At 36.0% G+C, this 26,858-nt stretch overlaps 1 protein-coding gene across 5 annotated transcripts in view; it reads left to right on the top strand.

The window, feature by feature from the left end:
* CNKSR2 (connector enhancer of kinase suppressor of Ras 2) overlaps window positions 1–26,858 on the top strand; it is a 282,671-nt gene that overhangs the window by 202,290 nt on the left and 53,523 nt on the right. For all 5 annotated transcript variants that reach the window (XM_082718290.1, XM_082718292.1, XM_082718291.1 and 2 more), the window contains 4 exons: window positions 17,006–17,054; window positions 17,499–17,671; window positions 20,417–20,490; window positions 20,778–20,849. In XM_082718290.1, coding sequence (XP_082574416.1) covers window positions 17,006–17,054; window positions 17,499–17,671; window positions 20,417–20,490; window positions 20,778–20,849 — 368 coding nt within the window. The remainder of the gene's footprint in view (window positions 1–17,005; window positions 17,055–17,498; window positions 17,672–20,416; window positions 20,491–20,777; window positions 20,850–26,858) is intronic.

Below are 26,858 nucleotides of genomic sequence, written 5' to 3'. Positions count from 1 at the left end.
CTGAAAATGCAGGAGTTGTTAGCTGCCAAAGCCCTCATCTGACCTTGAGAGCATAGGAAGAAAAGGCAGGCAGCAGGTGTGTGTGTGTGTGTGTGTGTGTGTGTGTGTGTGTGTGTGTGTGAGAGAGAGAGAGAGAGAGAGAAGGAGGGAGGGAGCGTTGCAGGGAGAGAAAGGGAGACAGAAATTCAAATGTAGTGATGAAGGTTTTTAGGTAAAGAATGTTTGGATTCAGGTCTTCTTTTTTCTTAATAAGATACACATATGACAACTTGTTCTCACATTAAAGCTGTTAAGCTAAATTCATAAACAGAATTATATGCTATATGCTATATATGCTGAGATGCCGAAACAAGCAAAATTTGATTATGAATCCAGGCAACATGCAGGTATACTTTCATAAACTGATTAATGTAATTTTAGATGGCTTATTCAAAACAGATTTAGAGTAGGTGTTCAAAAATCTGGATACTCTTTTCATAGCATTCTAACACTTATGTGGTTTGTCTTAGTTATTTAGGATATAAAGGCAAACATTCAGTTGTTGTTCTACTTCTTATAAATACTTTTAGCTATCCCCATCAACTTGTGAAGGTATTTTTGGTGAAACCCCTGGAAGAAGGAGGTGGGGAGCCGTTAAAAGACATTTTTAAAATTTTACAAGTAGACGAACATTATGAAACAGATACTCTTTTAAGTAATTTACAAATCTTAACTCATTTCATCCTCATAACAGCCCTATGAAGAAGGTGCTAGTGTTAACCCCATTTTATAGATTAGGAAGCTGAGGCATATGGATTAAATAAATAGTAAGTGATAGAGCTGGGTTTTTTTTTTAAGTTTTTATTTGTTTATTTGACAGAGAGAGATCACAAGTAGGCAGAGAGGCAGGCAGAGAGAGCGAAGGAAGCAGGCTCCCTGCTGAGCAGAGAGCCTGATGCGGGACTCGATCCCAGGACCCTGAGATCATGACCTGAGCCGAAGGCAGCGGCTTAACCCACTGAGCCACCCAGGTGCCCTAGAGCTGGGTTTTGAACATTAGCAGTCTGCCTCTTTGCATACTACATTGTCTCTCAAAAAAAAAAAAAAAAAAAACAGAAACCATAATTTAAATAGCAGTTCTAGTAGTTTCGACCATCCGTAAAGCCCAGTCTAAGTGCTGTGGAATATATATTAACTAATAATAATATTGCAAGTGTTGCTGTTAATAGTAGCTGACTTTTGTTGATTGCTTACTAAATTCCTATTGCTAAACATTTATACACATTATCTCACTGAATCCTCAAATTGACCTTGTGAGATTGCTACTGTTATTATATCTGTTTTGCAGAACCGAAATACACAGTTTGCCTTACTTGTGGTCACACAGCTAGAAAGTAGCTTTCTGTGGCAAGTAAGGAAAACTCACATTTCAAACTCACTCTGAAATGTGAGTTCAAGCAGTCTGGCTCCAAATTTCCTATCTGTAGGTGAATAAAGCCATTTCTACTCATAAGTATTTTACCATCAATTAGAGAAGACAGAGCTATTATTACCACAATGATGCAAAATATGATGTATTTTTCAGGACATAAACATTTATAATTAAATTTATCTAGTCATGAAGGTTGGTTTGTCTAATCGCTACTCAACTTGGCTCCATTGTTTCAGGATCAATGACAGTAAGATGAAACTAAATTTTAGTGGCTAAAAAATCCATCTCTGACCTGTTATTTATAACAACCACTTTTTCTGCATTTTGAATTTACCTACTTGGAGAACAGCCATAGTACACTGTGATGTGATGTTTCTCTTGATCAGGATGCCTGCAGACATGTTGGATATCCATCGTAAACATTATTGTATTCATATTTGTATGTACTCTCTGATTCCTATGGATGACTTGATTGTTTCTAGAGTGTTAATGTCAAATTTAGTAAACCCCTGCATATCGTGAAAATAATTCCTATTGGGCCATTTTACTGGAGCAGTGACTCTCCACATATAGGTTATCTTTGGCAAAGTGTTCCTAATAGGTGAAACTTGATGCAGAAATGAAGTCCTTTTTTTGATTCTTATGTGCAAATGAGACATCATAAATACACAGATTTTCATTTTCATCTGTGACTAGATACTGCTTACTAATAATCTACTATTGATTTTAAGAAGCTATCAATTGAATAATTATAAAATAATGCATTAATACAGTTTACCAAATATTCTAGTTTACTATTTCTCCAAAAAGTCTAGTATCCATGCAATTGACAGTGCAGTCACACTCTTACTGCACAAGCACAAGTGTAGATGGTTCAGGTTCCCACCATTTTCAGGAGGAACGCTATAATGATATGTCATTAGGGTTTGTTTTAAGTTATCTGTAGTTTTCAGTTGCTGTTTCGTTTTCATTATAGACTACCATTATACTTCATCACTTCTGGTTTTCGTTTGTTTGAGGTTGCTTGCTTTTACCGTGTAGCATGTTGTGATTCGTATCACTCACAATTTTCCAGAAATGACACTCTGAATCATCCATACCCAACAGTACTTACACAGTCATAAAGTGGGGACCAATGGGCCGTGGAATCTGTTGGTGTGTCTTAGGGGGCCACACTCAAAAACTGTTAAGACGCCCTACTTTAGACTGAAGCCCGTCTTTTCCATTTCATGTTTGAACAAATATGGGTTTCATTCAGCTAGTTCCTGGTTAGATAATGGCTGCCAGGAAGCAAAACACAAAATCTGGCTTCATTACTGAGGCATCATGCAAAACAGGACTCAAAAGAATTAAATTAGGAATTTATTAAGTTGAAATTTATTAAGTTTGAATATGATTACTAATTCCTTGTTCCCTGTGAAAAAATAAAATGGAAACTAAATTGTGATGAGAAGTCTTTGGCTTGGTTATTAAGGTCAATATTTGGGGACATACTTTGATAGGTCAATATTTGGGGACATACTTTCCTTGATCACTGAGATCAAAGAAGCCTCATTCTCTCATATCATAGGCCTATGTCTTCCAGCTTTATAGCCTCAGAAAAATATCTTCATATTCTGTTGGCAGTAGGCATTTTTTGCTCCCATAATCATCTTAACCACATTATTTCACCACCATAACTCATTAAATCAAACATCTCAAGTTTAATGAAAATCCAGATAAAACTATTTTACCCCTAGAACTCTTTAAAGCCTCTTCCGACTGAAGAATTATAATCTATATCACATTATTTTCTTCACCCAACTCCAAAATATATTACCCCTTGGACTGTTTTAGCACATCCTGATTCCACAGTACAAGTCTAATGATTTGCTGTATACCTAAATGTCATACAAAGATTCCTCTTAACTCCATGTCTGTGTCTCTTGGCCCATATCTTATATGAGAATGAAGTTTAGGGCAAAGTTAATGACTACTTTACATTCTAGTTTCTTGCAGAAAACTTTTCCAAGAACAGTGTTAAATTGTTTGTAGCCTCCGTGGACCCTTCATTGGCTTTCGGCTCAGACAGCAACTGGCAGTGGGCCAAAGTACACAAACTCAACCTAGAGTCCCAGTTCTTTTTTTTTTTTTTTAAGATTTTATTCATTTATTTGACAGAAAAGGAACATAAGCAGGGGGAGTGGGGGAGGGAGAAGCAGTCTTCCTGCTAAGCAGGGAGCCCGAGGTGGGGCTCGATCCTAGGACCCTGGGATCATAACCTGAGCCGAAGGCAGAGGCTTAACGACTGAGCCACCCAGTGCCCCTAGAGTCTCAGTTCTAAATGGTATTGCTAAATCTGTTTTTTAACATCACTGCAAATAACAAGGTTAGGCCAAGAACAGGATCTTAACAGACCTGAACCCAAAACCATCTGGAATGTTGAGAAATAGATCAGTATTTCAGTTCCTTTTCTTAATATATAAATAATTTTAAACTAACTGGATGCAACCTTTCCTGCTGTAAGAAATGGGAGATTAAGTTATGTTCTTATCTTTATTTTATTGTCATAAATTTGGAGTGGCCTTGAGATAGTGGTTCTTGTATCCAACCACCTCTGAGTAAAAGGGCTCAGCATTAAAGAAGAGAATTGCCTTTTCTACAATTTAGACGGCCGAGAATCATGCTGTACTTCTACAACATGAGCTTGAAGGAAGCTGTATAAACAAAACACATTTCTGAACCTCAGTTTCTCATCAGTAAAAAGATGATAATACTTACTTACTTAACCTAGCTATTTCACAGGTAAATCATACATTGTGTATAAAGTTTTTTTTTTCCACTCTGCTGGGCACATAGTAATTATCCTTAATGCCATGTGGAAAAAAATTAATATATCTACATGGAGGGGAATTTACTTTCTGATGAGCAAGTCAGAAAGCTTTCTAGGACTAAAACATGTGTCCTCTTTGGGCATTAATGAGTGTATCAGTTGGGGTCTAATCAGGGAAGAAGAAGCACTAAGTAATATGGAAGAATAGATCCCACTCAGTTAAGGAGCTGGTTAAGATGCTTCAGCAGAGCCAGTGGCCATGAAGAAAATCTGGATGTGAAGCCAGGGAGAGCAAGATAAACTTGAACCCATGAGTCCAAACTGGAACCCTGCCTCCAACTTTAGCAACGCAGATGGTGCCTTCCACTGTGGAAGTTCACAGACTCTTGGTCTGGGACTTGGGAGAGCCCAAGTTGCGGGCCCAGCTGCAGAGCAGTGACAATGTGTGTGAGCTGTGGCGCTGGGTGACTTCCTGTGCCAGCCTTCAGAGCACCAGGCTGCCTCCTCCCTTGTGTTCTCCAAAATTCATGCAAATTGATTTGTGGACCGCCCTAGCTAGAACCATACAGAGAAGGGAATTCTGAGACACATAGTTCCCTGCTTTGCTAAGTTGACACAACAGGAAGCCACTACATTGATGTTTCCTTTATGTGGCCACTGTAGGTACCTACTATGTTAAATCTGCTTTGCAAATTCTCTAGTGACAGTCAGCATGAGAATCAGTGGTCAAGTGAAAAATTCTAAATGATCATAAATCTGGAGTGGCCTCAAGGTACAGTGTATCTCTCTGAAGGTATCATCCTACAGCACACTGGCTTAGTTTTCCAAAACACATATTGGAAAATATAACTTCCAACTATCATTTATCTACCTTCAATCAAGAGATTGACTGAGAGAAGCAATAATTAGGATAACACATCTAATTTACATAAAGAGGTTTCCACTTAATACAACACATTCACCAATTCCTTAAAGAATTCCTTTGTGTACTCTGAGGAGGAGTACCACAAGGCCAACACGTTGACCATGTTACCTTAGCCAGTTGCTGAACCGATCCTTCATGTAGTTGAGTTTTAGTATCACAACCTCCTTTTTTATCAGATGTCAGCTGTGAGAAACATCCATGTGAAATCCACTTCTTGGTTTGCTATAAAAGTATTTTTAAGGTTACTGTGTTTTCTGCTCCTTTGTGTTCCCCCACCCACACATGTTTTTGCAATTGAGTAAGAGCTTTGACTCTCTGTGATAATGGTGTATGTGGAGCATCTGATGCAGAGTCTGGCAATACGGCAGCTCACTGATATTCTTAGTATCTTTCCTCCAACTGTACTCCCCAAATGTCCACAGCACCGGGCTGAGATCAAGTCCAACCTCATCTAGGTGCATTTAAGGCAACCAGTTCGGGAAAAGTGTTAGCACACATCAGGCCCTGTAGAAATCTAATTTTTCGTATCTGAGATTGCATAAATTGCTTTCTCTCTCTTACTCAGTTTTCTCATTTACAAGATGAGCATGGCACTTCAGAGAGGACTTTGGAAAATGCCATCTAAATTGATAGCATAATGATGATTTGATTCCTGCTGCAAACACAGAATTTAAAAAAAAAAAATAACTTCCCACCAAGTCCTTTTTTCCCTTCTGTTAGATAAAAACAGTATTGCTTTCTTAATCTCAAAATCATGTCCCACTAGATGTTTCAGAATGGAAGAGAAGAAAGAGTATGGTTTATCTTTCTCAATTATTACATTATAAAATGAATTGCATATAAAGTGACTTTAAAAACCTTCTAAATTTATCTTTTATTTTTATCCAGTCTTCCCTTTGAAAGATTTTTGTAAGAAAAGAAAATCTCCAGATCAAGAAAACTGCAGCAAAACTAGCAGATGTAGAAACATTTGAAGTTGTTGTCTTGGAGAATTTGTCTACTCTCTAAAAGCAAAAATCTCAGAATAAAAGCTTGATATAAACATACTTTTAGCCATAAAGCTATTTAGATAAAAGCTAGCATTCTTGAAATGAATTACACTGACATGGCAAGTTTCATGATGAGAAAATTTGTACAATGTATCAGAGCAACAAACCTAAATATAAAGGTATCCAGAAAAAGCTGTTAGTTTCATATTCTTCTAAGCAAAGCCAGTAAGTTAATAGCCAGGGAAATTTTTCAATAATTATAATTCAGTCATGTCGTTGCTGACAGCATTATCATGCCATATACAGTGGTCTCATTTGAGATTCTTAGGTTTTATGAGTTCTTCATAGAGGTGATTATTTTTATATTATTTATTTCTCTATTTTCTTTTACATCTAATTTCCTTGTTATTGAGTAGTCTTCAGAAGGAAAATCTTGTTCCCTGTTTTTCCCAGTCATGAACGTTTCTTTGTCACAAAAGATGGGCAAGCCTACCCTGATTTCTCTGACACCCAGACGTTGACAGCTTGTCAAATAGAAGCATCAAGAGCAGGAACTGCCCTGGTTCTGCTTTTCACCTGTTTAGACTTTCTGCCTCTGTCTCATGCAAGATCTATGTTAATTGTACACATTAGTCAAGCACCCAAAAATAGCTGTATCTAATGTGGCTGACGAAAAGTTATTTCCATACATGGTGGAGCTCAAGCGTAAACTTAAGCGTCTTCCAATGAATAATCTACCATTAAGTGTTAAGACTGACGCCGACTGTGGTATATATAATTACAAAACATCAATAATTGGATAGCCATTTCCCCCATCATTTTATGTCAGAATCATGTACAATTAGTGATCTGTGAGATATTTTCAGAGCATTTGGTCCAAATCCCTGATGTTGCAGATGAAGAAATGGAGGTCAAGAGTAGTTCAGAGACTTGACCGCAATCATAGAGCTGGAATATGAAGATCTAGAAGTCAGGTCTCCTGATTCCTACCCCAGGGTTGCTGCAGCACCAAGCATTCCATTCTTGCTGAAGCACAGACATTCGAAATGTGTCATTCCAGCTGGTGTGTTGCGAATAAACTGAAGGGGCTGACGTAAGTGTGGAAGCAGAGAGAGGAGAGAGGATCTGCTCGATTCCAGTGAGAGATGATAGTGGCTTAGCCCTGGGCCCTAAAGTGGAAGTGGCCAGAAGGGGTTGGACTCTAGATATGTTTTGAAGAGAGAGTGGACAGGATATGCTGACAGACTGTATACAAGACGCTGTAACGCATAGCCTCGGTGTCCTGCACACAAATGTGGTCGGGAACTGTTTGATTCATGCTTTCAATAAATAATTATATGTCAGGTCCTGTAGTAGGAGCTGAGTATACCCTGGTGAGCTAGAGCAGATGGCTTCTGCCTTCACAGAAACTAATACAGTAGTTAGGAACCACATCTTGAGAAAGTGAACCAAGTAATTTTAAGACATTGCATAATAATCAGCTGCATATCAGGTGAAAAATTGCATAACACCATGAATCATCTCCAAGAGATTTCTCCTGTATAAAGAATTAGTGGAGAGGCAGGCTTGCCTTATTTGGATCACTGATTCCCTCATCAGTATTGACATAGGGTTTTTTAATTAGACTGAGTTCAGTTAACACTGTTAAGAGGCTTGAATAAAATGTGATTGCAGTCTCGTCCTTGTCTAACTTGGCAGAGCCTTATTACCTTTCTGTACCTTAGTTTCTATCTAATTTGCAAAATTAAAATGTTAACATGAGAGCTCCTCTCATGAAGATAGTATGATTAACGTCCCCCCAAAAAACATGCAAATCTTTAGTTTAATCCACACAGCAATACAAGCTGTTAGTTAAAATAAAATTGACAAAGCATGAAAATTAAAAATTGACAAAATGTTTCCAGTTTGGATATCCATTAATAATAAAGTGTTACCGTTAGTATCTTTCTGTTTCCTAGAATCCTTTCTTTCTACATAGCCATGTACTTACATCATATGTCATGAGAGGTTTCATAAGTAGAAGTCATCATATCACAAGCAGTTTTTCTTTACTCTCACATTGTTACTATGACTACAGAATACTTATTTGGGAGGCAGGATTGAACAGAGTGATTAGGAGAACAGGTTTTGGGATCGACAGACCTGGGACTGAATTTTAACTCTGCCACTATCTGTGTGGTCCTGAGTGAGCTGTTTATACATTCTGTGTCTCAATTTTCTCTTCTTTAAAATGGGGTAAATGATAAGTACTTTCAAGATTTATTGTAGGATTGAAGGTCAATAACTGATGTAAAGTCCCTAATACTATGCTTGACAGAGAAGCCCTCTATAAATGATCTTTATTATGATCCAAGAATGGCAGTTCCTGTTTCACAAGAGTGGTGATTTTTTTTTTAGATTTTACTGATTTATTTGAGAGAGCGAGAGATAGAACACCAGCAGGGGAGGGGCAGAGGGAGAACCAGACTCCCCACAGAGCAGGGTGCCAGCACAGGACTCAATCCCATTACCCTGGGATCATGACGTGAGCTGAAGGCAGATGCTTCACCAACTGAGCCACCCACCCAGGCATCCCCCGAAGCATGGTGATTCTTGTTACCCTTCTCAACTACTCACCACTAATTACTCTTCCTACCTTACCACCCCATAGGAAAAGAGGAACCACCTTATGGAATCCTGCATAAAATTCAATCACTTCCTTCCTTTAGAATCTGATACATATGATATTCTTTTGATGAAACACCGCTTCTGTCCCACCTAATGAGCTTGACCTCTAAATTCCACCCTCCCAATTACTGCCTTTCCATTCTTTGATAGCTTATTTATTAGCATGCTCATTATTTTTAAAAGCAGACTAATTTTTGAGAGCCCGTGGAAGCATTTTCAGTCAATATAAAGACAGGTTAACCTTACTGATGGACTCCCAAGCAACCTCACCCCACTCTACTCAGAGACCCCGTGGGCACGCAGTGTCTCATCCCCATCCCACTCACTTCACAGTTGCTCTCCCAGGCAGCAGAATGTACCAGGCTACCACAAATAGGACACTTGTTCAATTCTGTGCTCTGAGCTCTTATGTCTTATAAGTGGAAGAGTTCTTTTTTTTAAATTAAATTTATTTTCAGCATAACAGTATTCATTATTTTTGCACCACATCCAGTGCTCTATACAATCCGTGCCCTCTATAATACCCACCACCTGGTACCCCAACCTCCCACACCCCCCGCCACTTCAAACCCCTCAGATTGTTTTTCAGAGTCCATAGTCTCTCATAGTTCACCTCCCCTTCCAATTTCCCCCAACTCCCTTTTCCTCTCTAATTCCCCATGTCCTCCATGCTATTTGTTATGCTCCATAAATAAGTGAAACCATATGATAATTGACTCTCTCTGCTTGACTTATCTCACTCAGCATAATCTCTTCCAGTCCCGTCCATGTTGCTACAAAAGTTGGGTATTTATCCTTTCTGATGGAGGCATAATACTCCATAGTGTATGTGGACCACATCTTCCTTATCCATTCGTCCTTTGAGTTCTTGATTTAATATTTAGTCCCAATAGCATCTTACCCCCACTTTCTCATTTTTAGGCCCTTTTTTCTGCTAGCAGGAAATAATGAGAAAGTAAGGCAAAATCCTTTTCTTTGTGAAATATTTAAATCTCAAAGACATTTATTTATTTAAAAATCAAATATGTGAAAGAAGCTATCATTTATCCCAAGTGTTTCAAATTGCTAAGCACCTTCTTTTCTTATGTGTAAGAAAATAATCTATTGGTTTGACTAGTCATTTCTAGTCAGAAATGTTGGGACTTTGCAGAAAATTACAGTAAGAGGAAGTTGCTATATTGCAACAAGAGAGTATTTTGATTGCAAATTTTTCCATAAGTGTGGCAATTTGCAACTTGAGAAGAATTTAATAGTAGCTGAGCTTTCAAAATGTAACACAGAAACTGTCATTTTCTTCCACAATTAAAATAAGTGCTTCTGAAAGTTTCAGGATAAGAATGACCCAAATTACCCTCCCCCACACTTCCTCATCTAAAAGAGGGGGGAATAGAGTTTGAACAGAACATCTGTGGACAAAATAAAAGATAAATGGTCTTTTCAGGCAAATGTCTGAAAAAGGGATCTTTTATAGCCAAACAGAATACTGTTGCATGCATTGCCATGATTAAGTAGAGGATCAACAATACTTTCATAATGGCCTTTTATTTTAGCACATTCTATTTTTATGGGTAGAATTATGATTTCAACGCACCCATTCATAATTCATCATATTATTATTTGCACATATATCTTTTGACACAGATTTAATGTCCTTTTGCCAGCCACATCTTGAATTCAATTTAAACTATTAAGTGCCTTAAGACTGTCTCAGTGCAAGTAGCACTAAAGTAAAAGGGATATAAAGAAATATTTCTTACCTACCAGAAGAAACGACCTACTCAGAACAGACCTATATGTGGATTACTGGAGAACAGAAACCTGACTTGTTTATTTCCCCTGCTGAAGGACTTCTTCAGGTTAAAACCATTGCCCGATTAAGACTATATCCTATGCTCTTTGCTGACGGTTTGCTCAACTTCCATTCACTCAACCAGTATTTGTTGAGCACTTCCTCTGCACTAGACCCTGTTCTAGCACAAGATGAAGCAGTGTATAAAATAAACAGAATTCCTCTTTCACGCCATTTATATTTGGAGGGAAAGCTGGGTAGTAATCAAGAAATATAAGTACTTTCAGTAATGCTGAATGCTAAGGAGAGAAATAAAGCTGGGAAGGGAAACAGGAAGTATTGAGAGCAATGAGAATAACAATTTTAGATAGGGAAGCCTGGGAAGAATTTACTAAAAAGGAAGCATTTGAGTTATGATCTGAAGAAGTTAAGGGAGTGAGCCACAACAACATGTGGGCAAAGAACATCTCAAACAAAGGGAATAGCAAAACTAAAGGGCATAAAATGGGCCCTCGTATGCTCCAGCTATAGCAAGTGTGACTGGAACAAAGTTAGCAAGGGTAGGGATAGGAGGCAAAGGGGCCAAGCCATATGGCCTTCAAGGCCATTGCAAGGATTTTGGCATTCAAATTCAAAGTGGGATGAGAATCCAGTTGAAAGTTTTGTGTAGAGGAATGACATGATTCAAATCATATTTTAACAAGATCACTCAGGCTCTTGTATTAAAAATAAAGAAGGTAAGAGCAGAGACAGGTAGGACAGTGAAGAAATATTTCAGCAATCCAGGTAAAGGACAATGGTAGCTCAGACCAGGGTGCTACTAGTAGAGGCAGTAAGAAAAAGTCATGTTGTAAACATATATTTAAGACAGAGCTGATATAGCTTGCTGATGAGCTGGCTGTGGGATGTAAGAAGAGTGTTAAGGTTGACTTCAGGATTCTGGGTGGGAACTCCTGTCGGGGTAGGGGGAATGGAATTGCTATTTACTAAGTATAGAAGACCGGAAGAGGAGCAGATTAGATGACAGGTGGTGGATATCATAAGCTTAGTTTTGTACACATTCAGTCTATTGAGTTAGGAAACCTGAAGCTCAGTCAAGAAGTCCTGGCTAACAATATGAAGTCATACATTACCAAAGATCAGAGCTTGTAGACATTCTTAGGGAGAAAGTTCAAAGAACTTTTGTCCAGTTGCTCACTACAATAAACAGAAAGTATTAGTGAGGGCATTAAAAAGATTTTACTGAGGGGCACCTGGGTGGTTCAGTCAGTTAGGCATTTTGGTTTCAGCTCAGGTCATGATTGCAGGGTCCTGGAATCCAGCCCCACATCATGCTCCTCAGTCAGTGGGGAATCTTCTTGAGGATATCTCTCCCTCTGCCCTTTCCCCTGCTCGTGCACTGTCTCATGCTCTCTCTCTCAATAAATAAATAAATCTTTAGTTTTTTAAAAAGATTTTATTTATTTGACAGAGAGATATACAGCGAGAGAGGGAACACAAGCAAGGGGAATGGGAGAGGGAGATGCAGGCTTCCTGCTGAGCAGGGGGCCCAAAGCATGGCTCAATCCCAGGACCCTGGGATCATGACTTGAGCGGAAGGCAAACGCTTAACAATTGAGCCACCCAGGTGCCCCAATAAATAAATCTTTTTAAGAAGAAAGATTTTATTAAATGATAATTTAGGAAATAAGGTAAAAATACATTTTAAAGGCAGTTAATCATCACAAATGCTTACAAAGGGAATCTATTTATGGTGGTCAATAAGCATTATGAACTTATGCTTTAAATATGCACACACGGACACAAACACTCACACACCCATCCTACTCCAAACACATAAAATGTTATGATCATGGTCAAAAGCAATATCTAGCCTCCAAGGACCAGAAAAAAGAACAAAATTTCTCAGTGATAAATGGGAACTAAAGCCACATACCTGGTAGGCTCTGAGTCCAGAAAGAAGTAAAGAGGGCTGGGAGTCCACTGTAATGGATATCAGGGAACAAATGGCCTGCAGCCATGGCAGGAAACTGAGGATTGACTTTGCTGGGTGAAACCAACTGGGAAAGCAAGAAGAGCTTGCTCACCCATGAAAAAGGAACTTGAATAAAAACAGCCACTGACCAGAACTATGACTTGTACTTGAGTGATTCTTTCCTTACTAAATACAAATTATGGAAAATCCACAAAAGCGCTTAAAATTAATTTTAAAATAATAACAGGATGACTAAGAACAGTGGATTTTCAAAAGAGCCAATACCAACTTGACATCCTGGATATGTAAAATATAGTCAGTGAAATAAACACTCTTTAAATAGCACAAACCCAAAACTGGATGCAATAAGAGAGAGAATCAGGAAATTAGAAGACATCAGAATGAATTTACCTAAAAAGCATTGCAGAAATATGAGAGGATAAAAAATATGAAAGATACATGTTTGATAAATTGAGAGATGTCAACATAGGTCTAGAGGGGAGAAAAGAGACTGCTTAAGAAGAACACTTGAAGACATATTGCCTGGGAATGTTCAGAATTTGAAAAATAATATCTTCAAAGACACACAATGAATATGAAATAGGATTATTTAAAAGAAATATAACCTAGAAACTTCATGGTACAATTGCAGAATATCAGAAATAAAGATAAAAATATTTTAAAAGCTACTGGGAGACTAAAGACAACTTCTGCAAATGACAGAGTAGCCACAGATGTCTTCACAGTAGCAATAAATGTCAAAAGAAAATAAAGTGATCTATTCGAATTGCTGAAGGAAAATGATTTTCAACTCAGTAGTCTATGCCCAACTAAGTTATTGTTCAAGAGTGAAGGATTTTTATGTTTTCAAACATAAAAATCTAGAAGAGTTTGCTATTCACACAGACTGTTATGAAAGAACTTTTAAAGGATATACTTGAGCATGAAACTGGAAGAAGGATGATCTGAAGCTAATAAGAAAAACACAAAAATAAAATATATTGTAAATTTCCACTGTCGTGAGAAAAGCATTCATCATGAAAGCAAAGATTTCAGGCCTCTCTCTCTTTTTTTTTTTTTCAGTCATAGCACCTTATATGATCTGCTGCGTTAGCCATTATAGTCATGGGCTGTTCTTAATGTCTTGCTTCTGTGAAAATTTTCATGATATCATTAGAAACTGAAAAAAAGTGACATCAATTAAATATTTGTCATTCAGAATGAATAATCCCATCAGTTCTACTAGAAAAGACTCCACAGAATTATAGATTTGCACCTCAGGAGTGCTTAATCACCCTGTTGCTGATGACATGAGGAAACCTTCACTGTCAGGAGATTATTTATACATATGAACAATGAACAATTTTTAATATAAATTTGTAAGACTCTTTTGAATATGAGCCTTTTTCAGGGTTCCGCAAGATCACCCACATGTTCTGTGATCCACTAGAAAGACTCGTAAGACTCAGCATGTAGTTCTACCCACAGCTAAGATTTACTACAGTGACACAGCAAGGAGGTATAGTCAGAGCAGTAAGGAAAAAAGACACCTATGGGACGTGGAGAAATCTATGTGCAAGCTTCCTATACTTTCTCCTTGTGACAGATCATGCAGAATACATTCTCATCCAAGCAGCAAAAATGCAGTCACGTGTATAGTGTCTCTGCCCAGGGAAGCCCATTAAAGACTCAGCACCGAAGGCTTTTATTGTATTGGTCATAGAGACATCCTCTGTCTAGCAACTACAAAAATTCTAGATTCCCCCAAAAAAACAGGTGTTTAGGCCCTGGGTGAGCAAAACAGTCTTGTTGCTTAGTGAAGCTCATGTCAGCATAGGGAACTGTTCACCAGCCAAATTCCCAGATGATAAGTGAGACCAAGTTTGCAAGCAGGCCGCTCTGAGACAGCAGCCTGAAGCCGTGTATGTTAACTCTCTTCTAGAGCCCTATTTCCTTAACTGTAGTTTTCACTGCTTTTCCTATTATTTTCAAAAGCATGTACAATTGACCCTTGAACAACACAGGTTATCCACTTCTATGTGAACTGCATGGGTCCACTTACGTGTAGATTTTGTTCAATAAATATATTCGAAAAATTTTTAGAGATTTGTGAAAATTTGAAAAAACTCACAGATAAACTACATCACCTAGAAATACTGAAAAATAATAAAAAGTATTATTGGAAGTATACAGGACATAATATATATAACATACAAAACATATGTTAATCAACTGTTCACAGTATCAAGAAGACTTCCGGCCAACAGTAGGCTATTAGTAGTTAAGTTTTGGGGGGAGTAAAAAGTCATAGGGTTGGTGCTCCTAACATCCCACGTTGTTCAAGTTTCAACTGTAGTTCAATTCATTTTCTTATTTTACAAAATGTCATGTCATATGGAAAAATTATAAAATCTCTCTTAAGATAATTTCATTGTAGTATTTAGAAAGGACATCTATGGCTTTGCTTCTTTGAATGTTGGATAAATCTATATTGTGTGCCTAAGAGTTCCTGAGTTTCAACAGGATGTGCACTGATTACACTCTGCATTCATGGTATGAAAACACATCTATGGGGAAAGAAAATCATTCTCATTAAAAAAGAAGCCTGGAGAGCATAAAATATGGTTTTGTGTAGATTTTAATCTAAGGAATAACATGCAAAAGGCATAGGAGGTACCTTATATAACTTAATTCTTTTGAGTTGTCTATTATACATGTAGCTCCCTAAAAACAAACCACCCCCATCTTTATCATTTTTTAAGAATAATGAACTGTAAGATTATTATGAGTCCTTCTGGAAACACAAAAGGGAAAAAAACAATCAGTAATCTGACAGACAAACCAATTTAGGGAAAATAACTCGATGTAAATTACCTATACTTGAGTACACTAGCCTGAGTTATTATTTGAGCTCTTATTGTGAAACAGAGTGCACTTAGGAAAATCAATACAGCATAACAGGTTTTATCTTTTGTTTTCTCTACAAAATTTATTATGAATTTCTGTAGCCATGTATCCTGCAAAGTTTTGTCAACACACACATACCACGTATAGACATGTTTCTATTGCTTTGAGGGTGATTATTTCTGGATTACACTATACATCAGCAAATTATCTGATCCTTATCTTTAGGACTGGTATCCATCTGTAATACCACATTCATGAGAATTAAGTAAATCATACACAAAACAAGAAAATTGCTATATAAGTAGAATGTTATTTTGTGAACAAAGAAACCAAATAAAAAAGTATGTCACAAAATACAAATGTATTGCATGAAACCGAGACCAGCAAATATTATGTAGGCAAAATCCAATTACCCCTTACAGGCATACCGTTGTAAAGAGGAAGATTTTGTTACCTAAAAGTCGTTTTGAAGGCATATCTGTGAATTTAAATTACACATGCTATCTCTGTACCCTGTTAGCTAGCTAATCACATGAGCATAATTAACCTCATTATACCAGTGAACAAAAATGTAGCTTAGTAGACTGACTAGAACCAATGATTTATAGTCACTGAAAGCTAGACCAGTTAATACAGATGTGGGTTTTTCTCTTAAGACATTTAGCAGATGGGTTTAGCTGAGATGGTTGTTTAGCTAGACAAGTATGACAAAGAGAGCATATAGCTCAACATAATGATTTTAATGTCGCATGAAAACTGAGTGAGAAAAAAAGACACTAAAGGGTGGTAAGGTCGACAAACTGGATGCCTCAGTGAAGATTTTCTAAAAATGACTGGGTTGGAGCTGTTGGGCTACATAAAGTGTCAGTAATAGAGGCAGTGATTGGGGTGTGCTTAAGATAACAAACCCGGTCATGGGCATTGGTATCTGAGGAGAGAAATGAAGATCATTGGAGATGAGGTACTGACATCACTTACACGAAGATGACTTCCTAGTCCTAGTAACAGAAGTGTGACAAGAAAACATTCACTCAAGTGCTGGTGGCTTATGGAAGGGAATGAACTTCAAAGTAACAAGTGAAAGTCCTATTTGCCTGACTACTTCATAAGCCCTTGTGAGAACCAAATGAGATATGGCCTGGGAAAGCACAATAAACCCGTTTTTTAAAAGGGGTAAAAAGTAGTACTACACACACACATGTATGTATATGCATATATATATGTATAAATATATATATGTAAGAGCCCTGAGTTTTACCACTGCTTTGTGCCCTGCATTCTCTGCCTATAAAAGAAAGACAATGATCATATCTTCTCCTGCTTCATGGTAGATTAGAAAGTTAAATGACATGATCTATATGAATTTGTTTTGAGTTTTTCTGTTTCATTTGAGTCTTTGGAGAAAGAAAATGCTTTCTCTGGCCTGAGTTGAGAGTCATTGTTCAGCTCTGGAGAGTTCTGTACAGCATGCTAGCACTGTGGATGGTACCCTGAGTGTCAAATAACATTCTTCCCTTCCTTGGATTTCAGACATTTCAGCAGTCCTCACTGCAGCACAAATCCAAGAAGAAAAACAAAGGTAGGAAAAAGAAATGAAATGAAATCTATAGCTGTTTATTTTGCACCGTGATAATCACCAGCATACTTCACGCATCCTCTCTTGCCTGAGCCCATGGTGGTTTGGAAGATCACAACCCCCTAGCAAGAGCTGCCAAGACCAGCTTCTCTTTCAAGTCAATTATGATGAAGGGGTACCATTTACAATAAGAGGTCTCAATGGGTTTTGAGACTGGGATTACACACTCCTGATTCCTTTGCATGTCACTTAGGTGGGGGGAAAGGTACTGAAGATTTCCATAGAGTTTTCCATATTCCATATTTTCCATATTCTGATACAATGTAAAAATAAGAATTTTTAAGGTTATTAAGTACCCAGACTTATCTTTATGAGCTATAGACTAATCTTCTACCTTCACACTTGTATGAAATTTAAAGAGCATTTTTACCTACTATGATCTTTTAGGTCCTATAGCTGGCAAGAGCAAAAGACGGATTTCTTGCAAAGATCTTGGCCGGGGTGACTGTGAAGGTTGGCTTTGGAAAAAGAAAGATGCAAAGAGTTATTTTTCACAGAAATGGAAGAAATATTGGTTTGTCCTAAAGGATGCATCCCTATACTGGTATATTAATGAGGAGGTAAGACAAAGCACACTTTGTTTTCTCATCCATTTTCTGTCTTTAACCCAAAGAACCACCATTTGGGGACTTAAATTTTAAAATCATATAACCACCTTAATTTCAATTCAGGAGAGTTCCACTAGTTATTTTTTAATCTGCCTTCTTAAAATGATTGCATTTTAGGGTTATGGAAAGAGTTGTCTCAATTATTCAAATGTGGCAACATATCTAAAAATACAACACAGATAAAATTCTGTGTATCTAATTCAAAATTCCAAACTAATTCTAGTGATAGCTTAACTAGAAGGATTATACATGGAATTTGAAATAGATTTTTAAATATCTCAGTTTTGCTCGAGGTTTTAAATTTTTTTTCTGTTTTCTTGGAGGAACAAAGTTCTTTAATAATTTAAGTAAATTAATAGCACTTGAATTTGTTTTTCTTAAAGAAAACGTGAACTAGAAGACTAGCTTTGAAAATCTGCAAGTATTCATTTCATTTGGCCCAATTGAGGGGTTAGGGAAGGGGAGTGTATATAGTATATTTAAATTGTTCTTATGATTTTCTGTTTCATTTGCAGTAAACAGATATTTATCCAGAGTAATTATATCATAACCTACCACCTATCACAACAGATATGCAACAGTATACCTTATTTGTTGACATTTCTTTGTCTCTGCATTTATTTTCATTCTTTGGTGATAGTTATCTATCAGTTCACCTTAGTAAGATTTTTTTTAACAATAATTCCTATTGTTAACTTGTTTTCTTAAAAAATGGACATGGTTTAATAGAGTGTACTAGCTAAATAAATGAATGTTAGGACGTTCATCAATTTGCATTTGAAGATTAATTTTTGAAATATAATTTAACATAATTTTGCTTATTACTATAACAAAATGTCTAGAGGAGTTGTGTTTTTCATGGTTAAGAGAATAGATTTAACCCATCTGAGTTTTGATGCATCAGTTTCCTCAACTACAAAAAGGGAGAGTAATAATAGTACCTAGCTCACTGGGCTATCATATGGATGAAATGAATCAATTCATGTAAAGCCGCTTAGAACAATGCCTGGCATACACCCAGTACTCCGTAATATGCTGTTAGTAATATTTTTCAAATTGACCTCATATTTCATTTGTAAAATCTTAAAGTAACATTTTGCTATCAACATAAGTGCCAATATTATATAGAAGGATTTAGTTATTTTCTGTGCTTTTGATATTATTTGTGCCAATCAATCATACAATTACATAAAAAGCCTTCTATTTCACTAAGTGTATCTTATTTTATATATAAAAAACAATTTTTCCAATACTTTCATTTAACATCTATCAAATATGTTTTGTATGCCAACCAAAAAGTTATCAAAATATAGTCTTCATTTCTCTTTAAGTTCACTTGCAGATTTGTCTGCTGTATGCTATATTATATTCTTTCAAAATGTAAGTGAAAAAAATATAAGACTCTTTTATATTGAACAGTAGCTAAGTTTCATTTAGAGTTGTTACTGTGTTAGCCTTGTGAGAAGTGAATGAATAATTCCATTGCATAATAAGAATACCAGCGTGCTTTTTTAGGAGAAATGTAAAAATCCCTCATCACATCATTAGGGGAAGATACTATCTATCCCAAAAATATTTTAAATCATTCAGAATTTAGAATTTTAAAGTTAAAGATATCAAGATTGATCTAGCAGACATCAAAATTGAAAAAGAGATTTGAAATTATTGCATTTACCTCAAAGTTGTAAGAAAAAACTACTCAAATATTGAAAAATTTTGAAAAAGTCATAAACTCTCTTTTTTTATAACATACATTTCAGTCACTATCAGTAATATCAGATTTTTATTAAGTTTTACATTTATACATACATACTGAAAGAATTAAGAATCTGCATTTTTTTTTCTTTGAGATAGCAGATAGGGATATAGTATCACTTGAACTTGATATACAAGGAGCCATGAACTGATAACACCACAGATCAGAGTTTAGGAGTAAAATTCTGAGGAGCCTGGTCGTGACCATGAAAAGGAAAACAAAAATGAAATTATTTAGCCAAAGGTAGTCTTAACCTAATTGGAATAACTTACATCTAACATAAGATTTTGGATAACTCTCCTGTCTCATTTTTCCTTGCCACATTAGAGGGAGGAGGATTTTATGCATTTCATTCAATTGTTCAAGTAGAAAATGACTTTTATATATATAGCATTCATAGGTAGATATTTGAAGGTAGATATTTGAAGATCAAATTAACTTATTTCATTTATAAAATCTTGAATACACAGCATACTTAATTCAGGTTTGAGAAAAGACATTTTTAGAGGCAGAAAAGGAATTGAATTAGTAAACTTTGATGTATTTTACATCTGAACATTAAAAATTACAGAAAATTATGAATGGTGAATGTGGACTGAAGTTATTTTATCTGTTATAAAAGTATGTAAGCATTCTGGTGAGAAAATTACTTATAAAACATGTTTCACTTTGACAGTTTAAAGAATTTTCTATTTCTAATATAAGAAGTATTTTTCAAAATTTTTGTGTATATCCTAATTTGTAGTGGTCTAAATGTTTAAAGTATATCTTCAATTTAATAGAATATAACAAATAAGAGTGGGACTATAATCTCAAAAATGTCAAATTTAAAAATTAAATGACCAGATTTATTAGGATAGATTTTTACAGCATAGTTACATAGCATTATCAGCTTCAACCCTTTGTGTATAATATCCTAAATAAGAGTGTTACCTCTTTAGGATGAAAAAGCAGAAGGATTCATCAGTCTGCCTGAATTTAAAATTGATAGAGCCAGTGAATGCCGCAAGAAATAGTAAGTTGATTTTATTTGGGGAGAGGGAGAGAAAAGAAGGGTTATTTTTTTTTTAATTTCTAGCTTTTAAATTATAGGTTACTTGTCTAATGCTTTCAAATTGAGGTAATAAGAAAGCAGTTTGTGGGCAGAAAATTGAGTTTTTTACTGATTTCTGTCATCATGGCAAAAGCATTATATGTGTGAACTCAGGTTAGATGTTGAGATAATTTTACCCATAAAAATTATTGGTTCTAACTTGTTTCCCAATTTGAAATAAAATAAGTGTACTTTGTTTCCTTTTGCAGTGCATTCAAAGCCTGTCATCCTAAAATCAAAAGCTTTTATTTTGCTGCTGAACATCTTGATGATATGAACAGGTAAAATGTTACTTAAATTTCAAAGCACTTAGAAAGTCAGTTAGGCTTAGAATTCTAAGCTTTCCACATTAATGTTAGAGAATAATGTCACCATGATCGATCAGTTTAAAATAAAATGGACTCAGGCATAGCTGCATCTAGCCTTAGCTAATTTCAGAGAACAGCATTTTAAAGGTCAAAATGAACCTGTTGACTATTTATCGAGTTTACAAAAAATGTGCCTGAATCCATATATAGACCCTTAAAAGAAAATCCACTGTAAAAAAAAAAAAAAAAAAAAAAAAGATTTTTTTTTTCAAAAGTCCATTTCAAGAATGTGTCTTCAAATTTATTTCCAGGTGGGGAGAAAAGATAATTACAAAAAAAACCCTGACATTTCCAAGTGCTGAGCATTTATGGCACAACATCCATCTCAATTATTCAGTCCTAAGCAAAATTAGTATTTCTTTTTGTCATATTTCTTCTATCACTGGACAAGATTATACTGCCAAGTGATTAAATGGCAACATGGTTATTTGGGGCTGTTGGAGGGGAGGAAGAAATATATATATATTTTTACATATATACATATCTCCGTCATCTATAACATTCTGCACCAGGTTTCCACTTTAACTTTTATGAATTTGATGTCTTCCTTTTCCTTCCTTTCCCATCTCTCATTTCTAGACTTACAGAAATTGGATTTAAGATTCAGATTTTTCCTTTTCACAGGTCTTCCATAGGCAGTGCACATGACATATATAACTTGACAACAACTAGGGAGAGGCAGCATAACAGTGATTAAGAGCATAGACTTTGGAACCAGACTGTCCAAATCCTAGCTCTCGCACTTACTAGCTGTGTGACCTTGGCTATAGAACTGGACCTCTTTATGCCAGGTATTGGCCCCTTTTAAAAATGGTCATAATAACCATCTCTACCCAATGGACTATAGTGAAGAGCAAATGAACACACATAAAGGGCTTAGAACAGTGCCTTTTCAATTATAAGTGCTATTTAAGTGTTTGCTGGCAATACATATTCCTTTTATGTACTTTGGGCTCTTAGCCCATTTACCTTTCTTTGTGTGTCTCCAAAAAAATTGGTATCCTGTTTTTTTTTTTTAAGATTTATTTATTTATTTGAGAGAGAGATGGAGCAAGAGAACAGGGTGGGGAGGGGCAGAGGAAGAGGGAAAAAGAAAGTTTTAGGCAGGCTCCACAATGAGAGGAGAGCCCCAGGTGGGGCTCTGAAATCATGACCTGAGCTGAAACCAAGAGTCAGACACTTAACTGACTGATCCACCCAGGCGCCCCCAGTATCCAGATTTTTTTTTTAATTTTATTTATTTATTTATTTTTTAATTTATTTGACAGAGAGAGATCACAAGTAGGCCGAGAGGCAGGCAGAGAGAGAGGAAGGCAGAGAGAGAGGAAGGGAAGCGGGCTCCCCACTGAGCAGAGAGCCCGATGCAGGGCTCCATCCCAGGACCCCGGGATCATGACCTGAGCCGAAGGCAGAGGCTTAACCCACTGAGCCACCCAGGCGCCCCTCCAGATATTTTTAAACACAAAATTGTGCAACTTTATAAATTTGCTTGAGCACACTAAATGAACACTTAATATGCTTTTATAAATAATCTTGTGGGGGTTTTTTGACACTTGGGAGTAAAGGAACAGTTTGTCCAAAGCAAGAATATGAATACAAGGAAATGACAAAACAAGTATAGAGAACACTTGATAAAATATTTTATTATTAATAAGGGAACTGAATCTTTCTTGTACTTCCCACAATCTTTGTTGGATTTATCTTGCAATTCTTGAAATTTCACCTTAGGCAGTTAGAGTTTGGAGAGCCTTTTCTCCTTAATTTGTTCTCAAAATGAAAATGTTTATTCACATGCTCATGATGTGGGGGGAAGTTGTAACTCTCTATTTTGTATTTTAATAATGTTATAATTCTACTGTTGTAGTCACTCACTCTCTGTTTTATCACATGTTGAGCTCAGTGCCCTTAGGATAAAGATGAAGGGTTTACATCATGACCAAACAGAATTAGTTTTTAAAAATGAACATTATCCCATCTTACAAGATGGATACACTAGAACACAATCACCTCTATCTAAGAATTAGCATAACTTAATTATTTATAAAACATGTTAATCAGGGTCTTTTTAGGCATTAAAAAGTGCCTTTTTGGGACACTTGGGTGGCTCAGCTGGTTAACCGGCTGCCTTCAGCTCAGGTCATGATCCTAGGGTCCAGGGATTGAACCCCACATCAGGCTCCTTGATTGGCCTGAGAGCCAGCTTCTCCTTCTGCCTGCCACTCCCACTGCTCGTGCGTACTCAATAAAATATTGTTAAAAAGAAAGAAAATGCCTTTTTATGAACTAGAAACCATTCCTGGTCTCCACTCCCTGCCCCATGTTAGCAAAAATTTCAAAAGTGTGTCATGTCACTATTTTTCCCTAATACTCCTCTGGATGTATCTGGTTCAGGATCTCATAGAAAAAGCTAAACCAAACCCATGTGTTTCATTTTGTTTTTTCTAAGCAGTGAGTCAAAGGGAAAAAAAAAGGATCTGATCAAATATGTCATTTCCATATCATACATTTATGAGTTCTGTTTTATACTTGCTTGGTATATTGTAACCTTCAGAACTGCATTGCCCTGAAATACTGAATCTTTTTAAAAATTTAAGTATAATGGACTTTTATTGTTTTTTTTTTCCTTTTTTTATAATCATATTCCCAATGTCTACTTTGAATAGGCAAGTTTTTAGAAATTACCTGTTAATAGAAAGGAATGCCAGTGCTGGAAATAAACAGAGAATCAGTGGTGAGAGAGATGTCCCCAACAATTTTGTTCTATAGCCTGATTGTTAACATAGCAGCAAGATAATCTGGGCATTGTTCATTCTATATACAACCTTTTAAAGGAATGTACCTAAGTCTTCAAGATATTTTATATTTATAATATTATAATTATGCTAATTATAATATAAATATGAGCTTTATCTGGTTATTTCTTGATTTCTAAAGTACTAGCATAAGTATTTTAGAAGTATAGTGATTTCTGACATACACATACCCAAATTTACATATAACTATATAACCATTCATACATATACCATGTACACATTCATACATACACCCAAATTTACATATACCTATATATATACATACATATACATATACCAAAATGTATGTATATATATATATATATATATATATATGTATATATACACATGGAATATTAAAATCTCACCTTCTATTTTCTGAGCAGCTGTAAGTTTGATTGTGAGGTAATTTGCAAAAACACTTTTGAGGCCCCCACCCCCATCCATCTGTTTCCTCCTCAGAAATGAGCACTGAAACATGAAAAAAAAATTGCCAGTCTTTGTGAAATCTGTGGGAAGGAAACAAAATATCATGTTTCTCAAGTATTCTGAGACTTATTTACTGAATTCATTTGGCGTATATATTCCTTATCGTGTCAGCACATATGTCCTTGCAATTGTGAGGATTCATCCATTTCTATTTGGTAATTACTATTTGTACATTTCTCCCATAGTTCTTACTCAGATTTTTCCTCTCAATACATTATTCTCAGTTATTGACAACTTAATGAGAATGTTCACTTCAGGCTCAATATCCCCTTACCTATATTGTCTTGTTTTAAAACATTAGTGTTACAGTAAGGTGCTGAATGTAGACCTAGTATTAAAGTGCTTCCCCATCACTAAATCCAATGCTTGTATCCCCAACCAGTTTTTCTTAAAATAGCCTCCCCCCATTCCTAGGACCTTTGACTTTCTAATTTTTTTGCCTAGCTGTTTTTGTAACTGGCACTTGATACTAACTTGACATATGTTTATTTGTATCCCTATTTATTGTCTGTTGCCTTCACTAAGATGTAGGCTATGTGAAGGCAGACACTTTGTTTTGTTTCTCTCTGCATCCTTGGTGCTTGGAACAGGACCTGGCAGACATAGGTTCTCATGAAATATTTCTCGACTCTGTTAATGAATATATATCTCCTGTTATCATGGCCTTACATACCAAATTATACTGCAACAAGTATATACGTAAGCCTCTTCTAGCTGAGGCTTTAAGGACAAGTTTATCCAAGACAGCACCAACAGCTGTGTGGTGTTCAGCCTTTTGTGTGTGTAGACACTGGCCTGAGTAAGCCACATACTTTCTGAAGAGTTTTTATCATGAACCGGATTTTTCTGCTGAGAAGTAGTCAAATTTTTCAATTGTCTTCTGACATTTAGCAATTTTGGAACTCACGGAAGGCAGGAATTATATCTTACTCATTTTTGTGCCCCTAAAACAGCTCATTGTTCAGCATATATCAGGCATTTAGTAAATTTGTTGCACCGAAAAATCAAGGAAGCTTCTTTTTAGTTTTCTGATTCATCTCATAAGGAACTCATTGTTCTTTAAACTTCTGACAAAATGAAATTTTAGTGATGTCTTTTAAAATAGTCAGTATGAAGTACTGGATTAAAATCTAATAATACATGTTCCTCTGGTGCTATTATCATCATTTTCACCCAAAAAGCATCAGGCAGGTCTTTCTTAAAAGTGCTAAAAATTACCCTGAGGTACAAATTCAACACCTTTCTCACTACAAATGACCTATAGAGTAAATTTCAATTTTGAACTCTTCTTAGTTATTAGAGTCATTTTTTTAAAGGTTATTCATCACGAAGTTGACTTCTTATCATTTGTAATTTTATCATTTGTAATTTTCTGGAGTGTAGGAGTATATGCTACTGAATTTATTTGATCAATCTTTATTCCCTTTCTGTTCCAGTCCTTTCTTCACTTCCCAAAAATACTTGAGGTGATAATTACATGGTAATTATCAAAGTAAAGTTGAGCTTTAGGTGACTTATTCTTAAAATGAAAGCTCAAATATCCATGGAGGTGATTTTGTCAGTGAGAGACACAACTTTCTCCCCTTTTCAAGATATTCTAACAGTCTTCTACACAGTGAATACCGCTGGGCATAAATGCTGAAATATATGACTTACTTCAAAGCACATCATCTTCCATCTGACACAGGAGATAAACTTTTAGGAGAAAAAGATCTCAAATACCATTTTTTCTTAAAAATATATCTTGATCAGATTATTCCACACTTTAATGATGTTAACTATACTATTTTTTCCAAATTAAGATAGTTTAGAAGGGGGGGGGGCTCTTCCTTAATTTCTGATTTGAGAAAGTATACGGATCACAGCTCAGAACGGACCAGTGGGAAATTGCCAGGTTAATTTAAAGATTTTATGATTCAATAATCTGAGGCAGTGTAAACAGCCAGAATAATGAACACAGGGAGAGATCTGGTGGGACAAAGATGACGACTGAAATGATGCAGGCCCCTACACTGGCAATAGCAGCACTACTGAGAGAGGGAAGGTTTATTTTTAAGTTACTATTGTTTGTGGAAATAAGTTTGCAGGATCCGAACAGAGGATAAAATTATGTTTGTTCATTTAGAAAACCTAATACCCTTGTATTTAGAGACACATTTCCAAAGTACTCCTGACGTATTTTCCCCTGGATCATTAAACTTAAATAACCTTCATCAAAACTAACATTTCATAGTAAAACTTATTTTGACAAGCAAGGTTCATAACTTCCTCCCTCATCAGTATATATTGTATGATATTAAGTATCTGTAAAGGAGCATTTGTTCTGAAGACACAATCAGCAGTGATATTTGGAGTGCTTCTGAATTTGGAGCAACAGAATTAATAGGGCTCTGATCATCATAAAACCCTCTATATTATAGATATGAACAGGTTTGCCTAAGCCTTTTCTATCAAAATAGCATCTTTAGTTTGGGAACAATTTGTACTATAATAAATTATAGCTCATTGAAGACTCCATGTGTCAAGAGTAGCAAAGAACACATCTTTTACATAGAATTATCTCATATATTCTTAAACATCTTAAAATAAATATTTTTATTACATTTTGCAATTTGGGGGCGCCTGGGTGGCTCAGCGAGTT

This window comes from Mustela nivalis, assembly GCF_964662115.1.
Source record: "Mustela nivalis genome assembly, chromosome: X".
Taxonomy (NCBI): Eukaryota; Metazoa; Chordata; class Mammalia; order Carnivora; family Mustelidae; genus Mustela; species Mustela nivalis.
The sequence above is the reverse complement of the archived record's forward strand: the minus strand, read 5'-3'. Positions and strand labels throughout refer to the sequence as shown.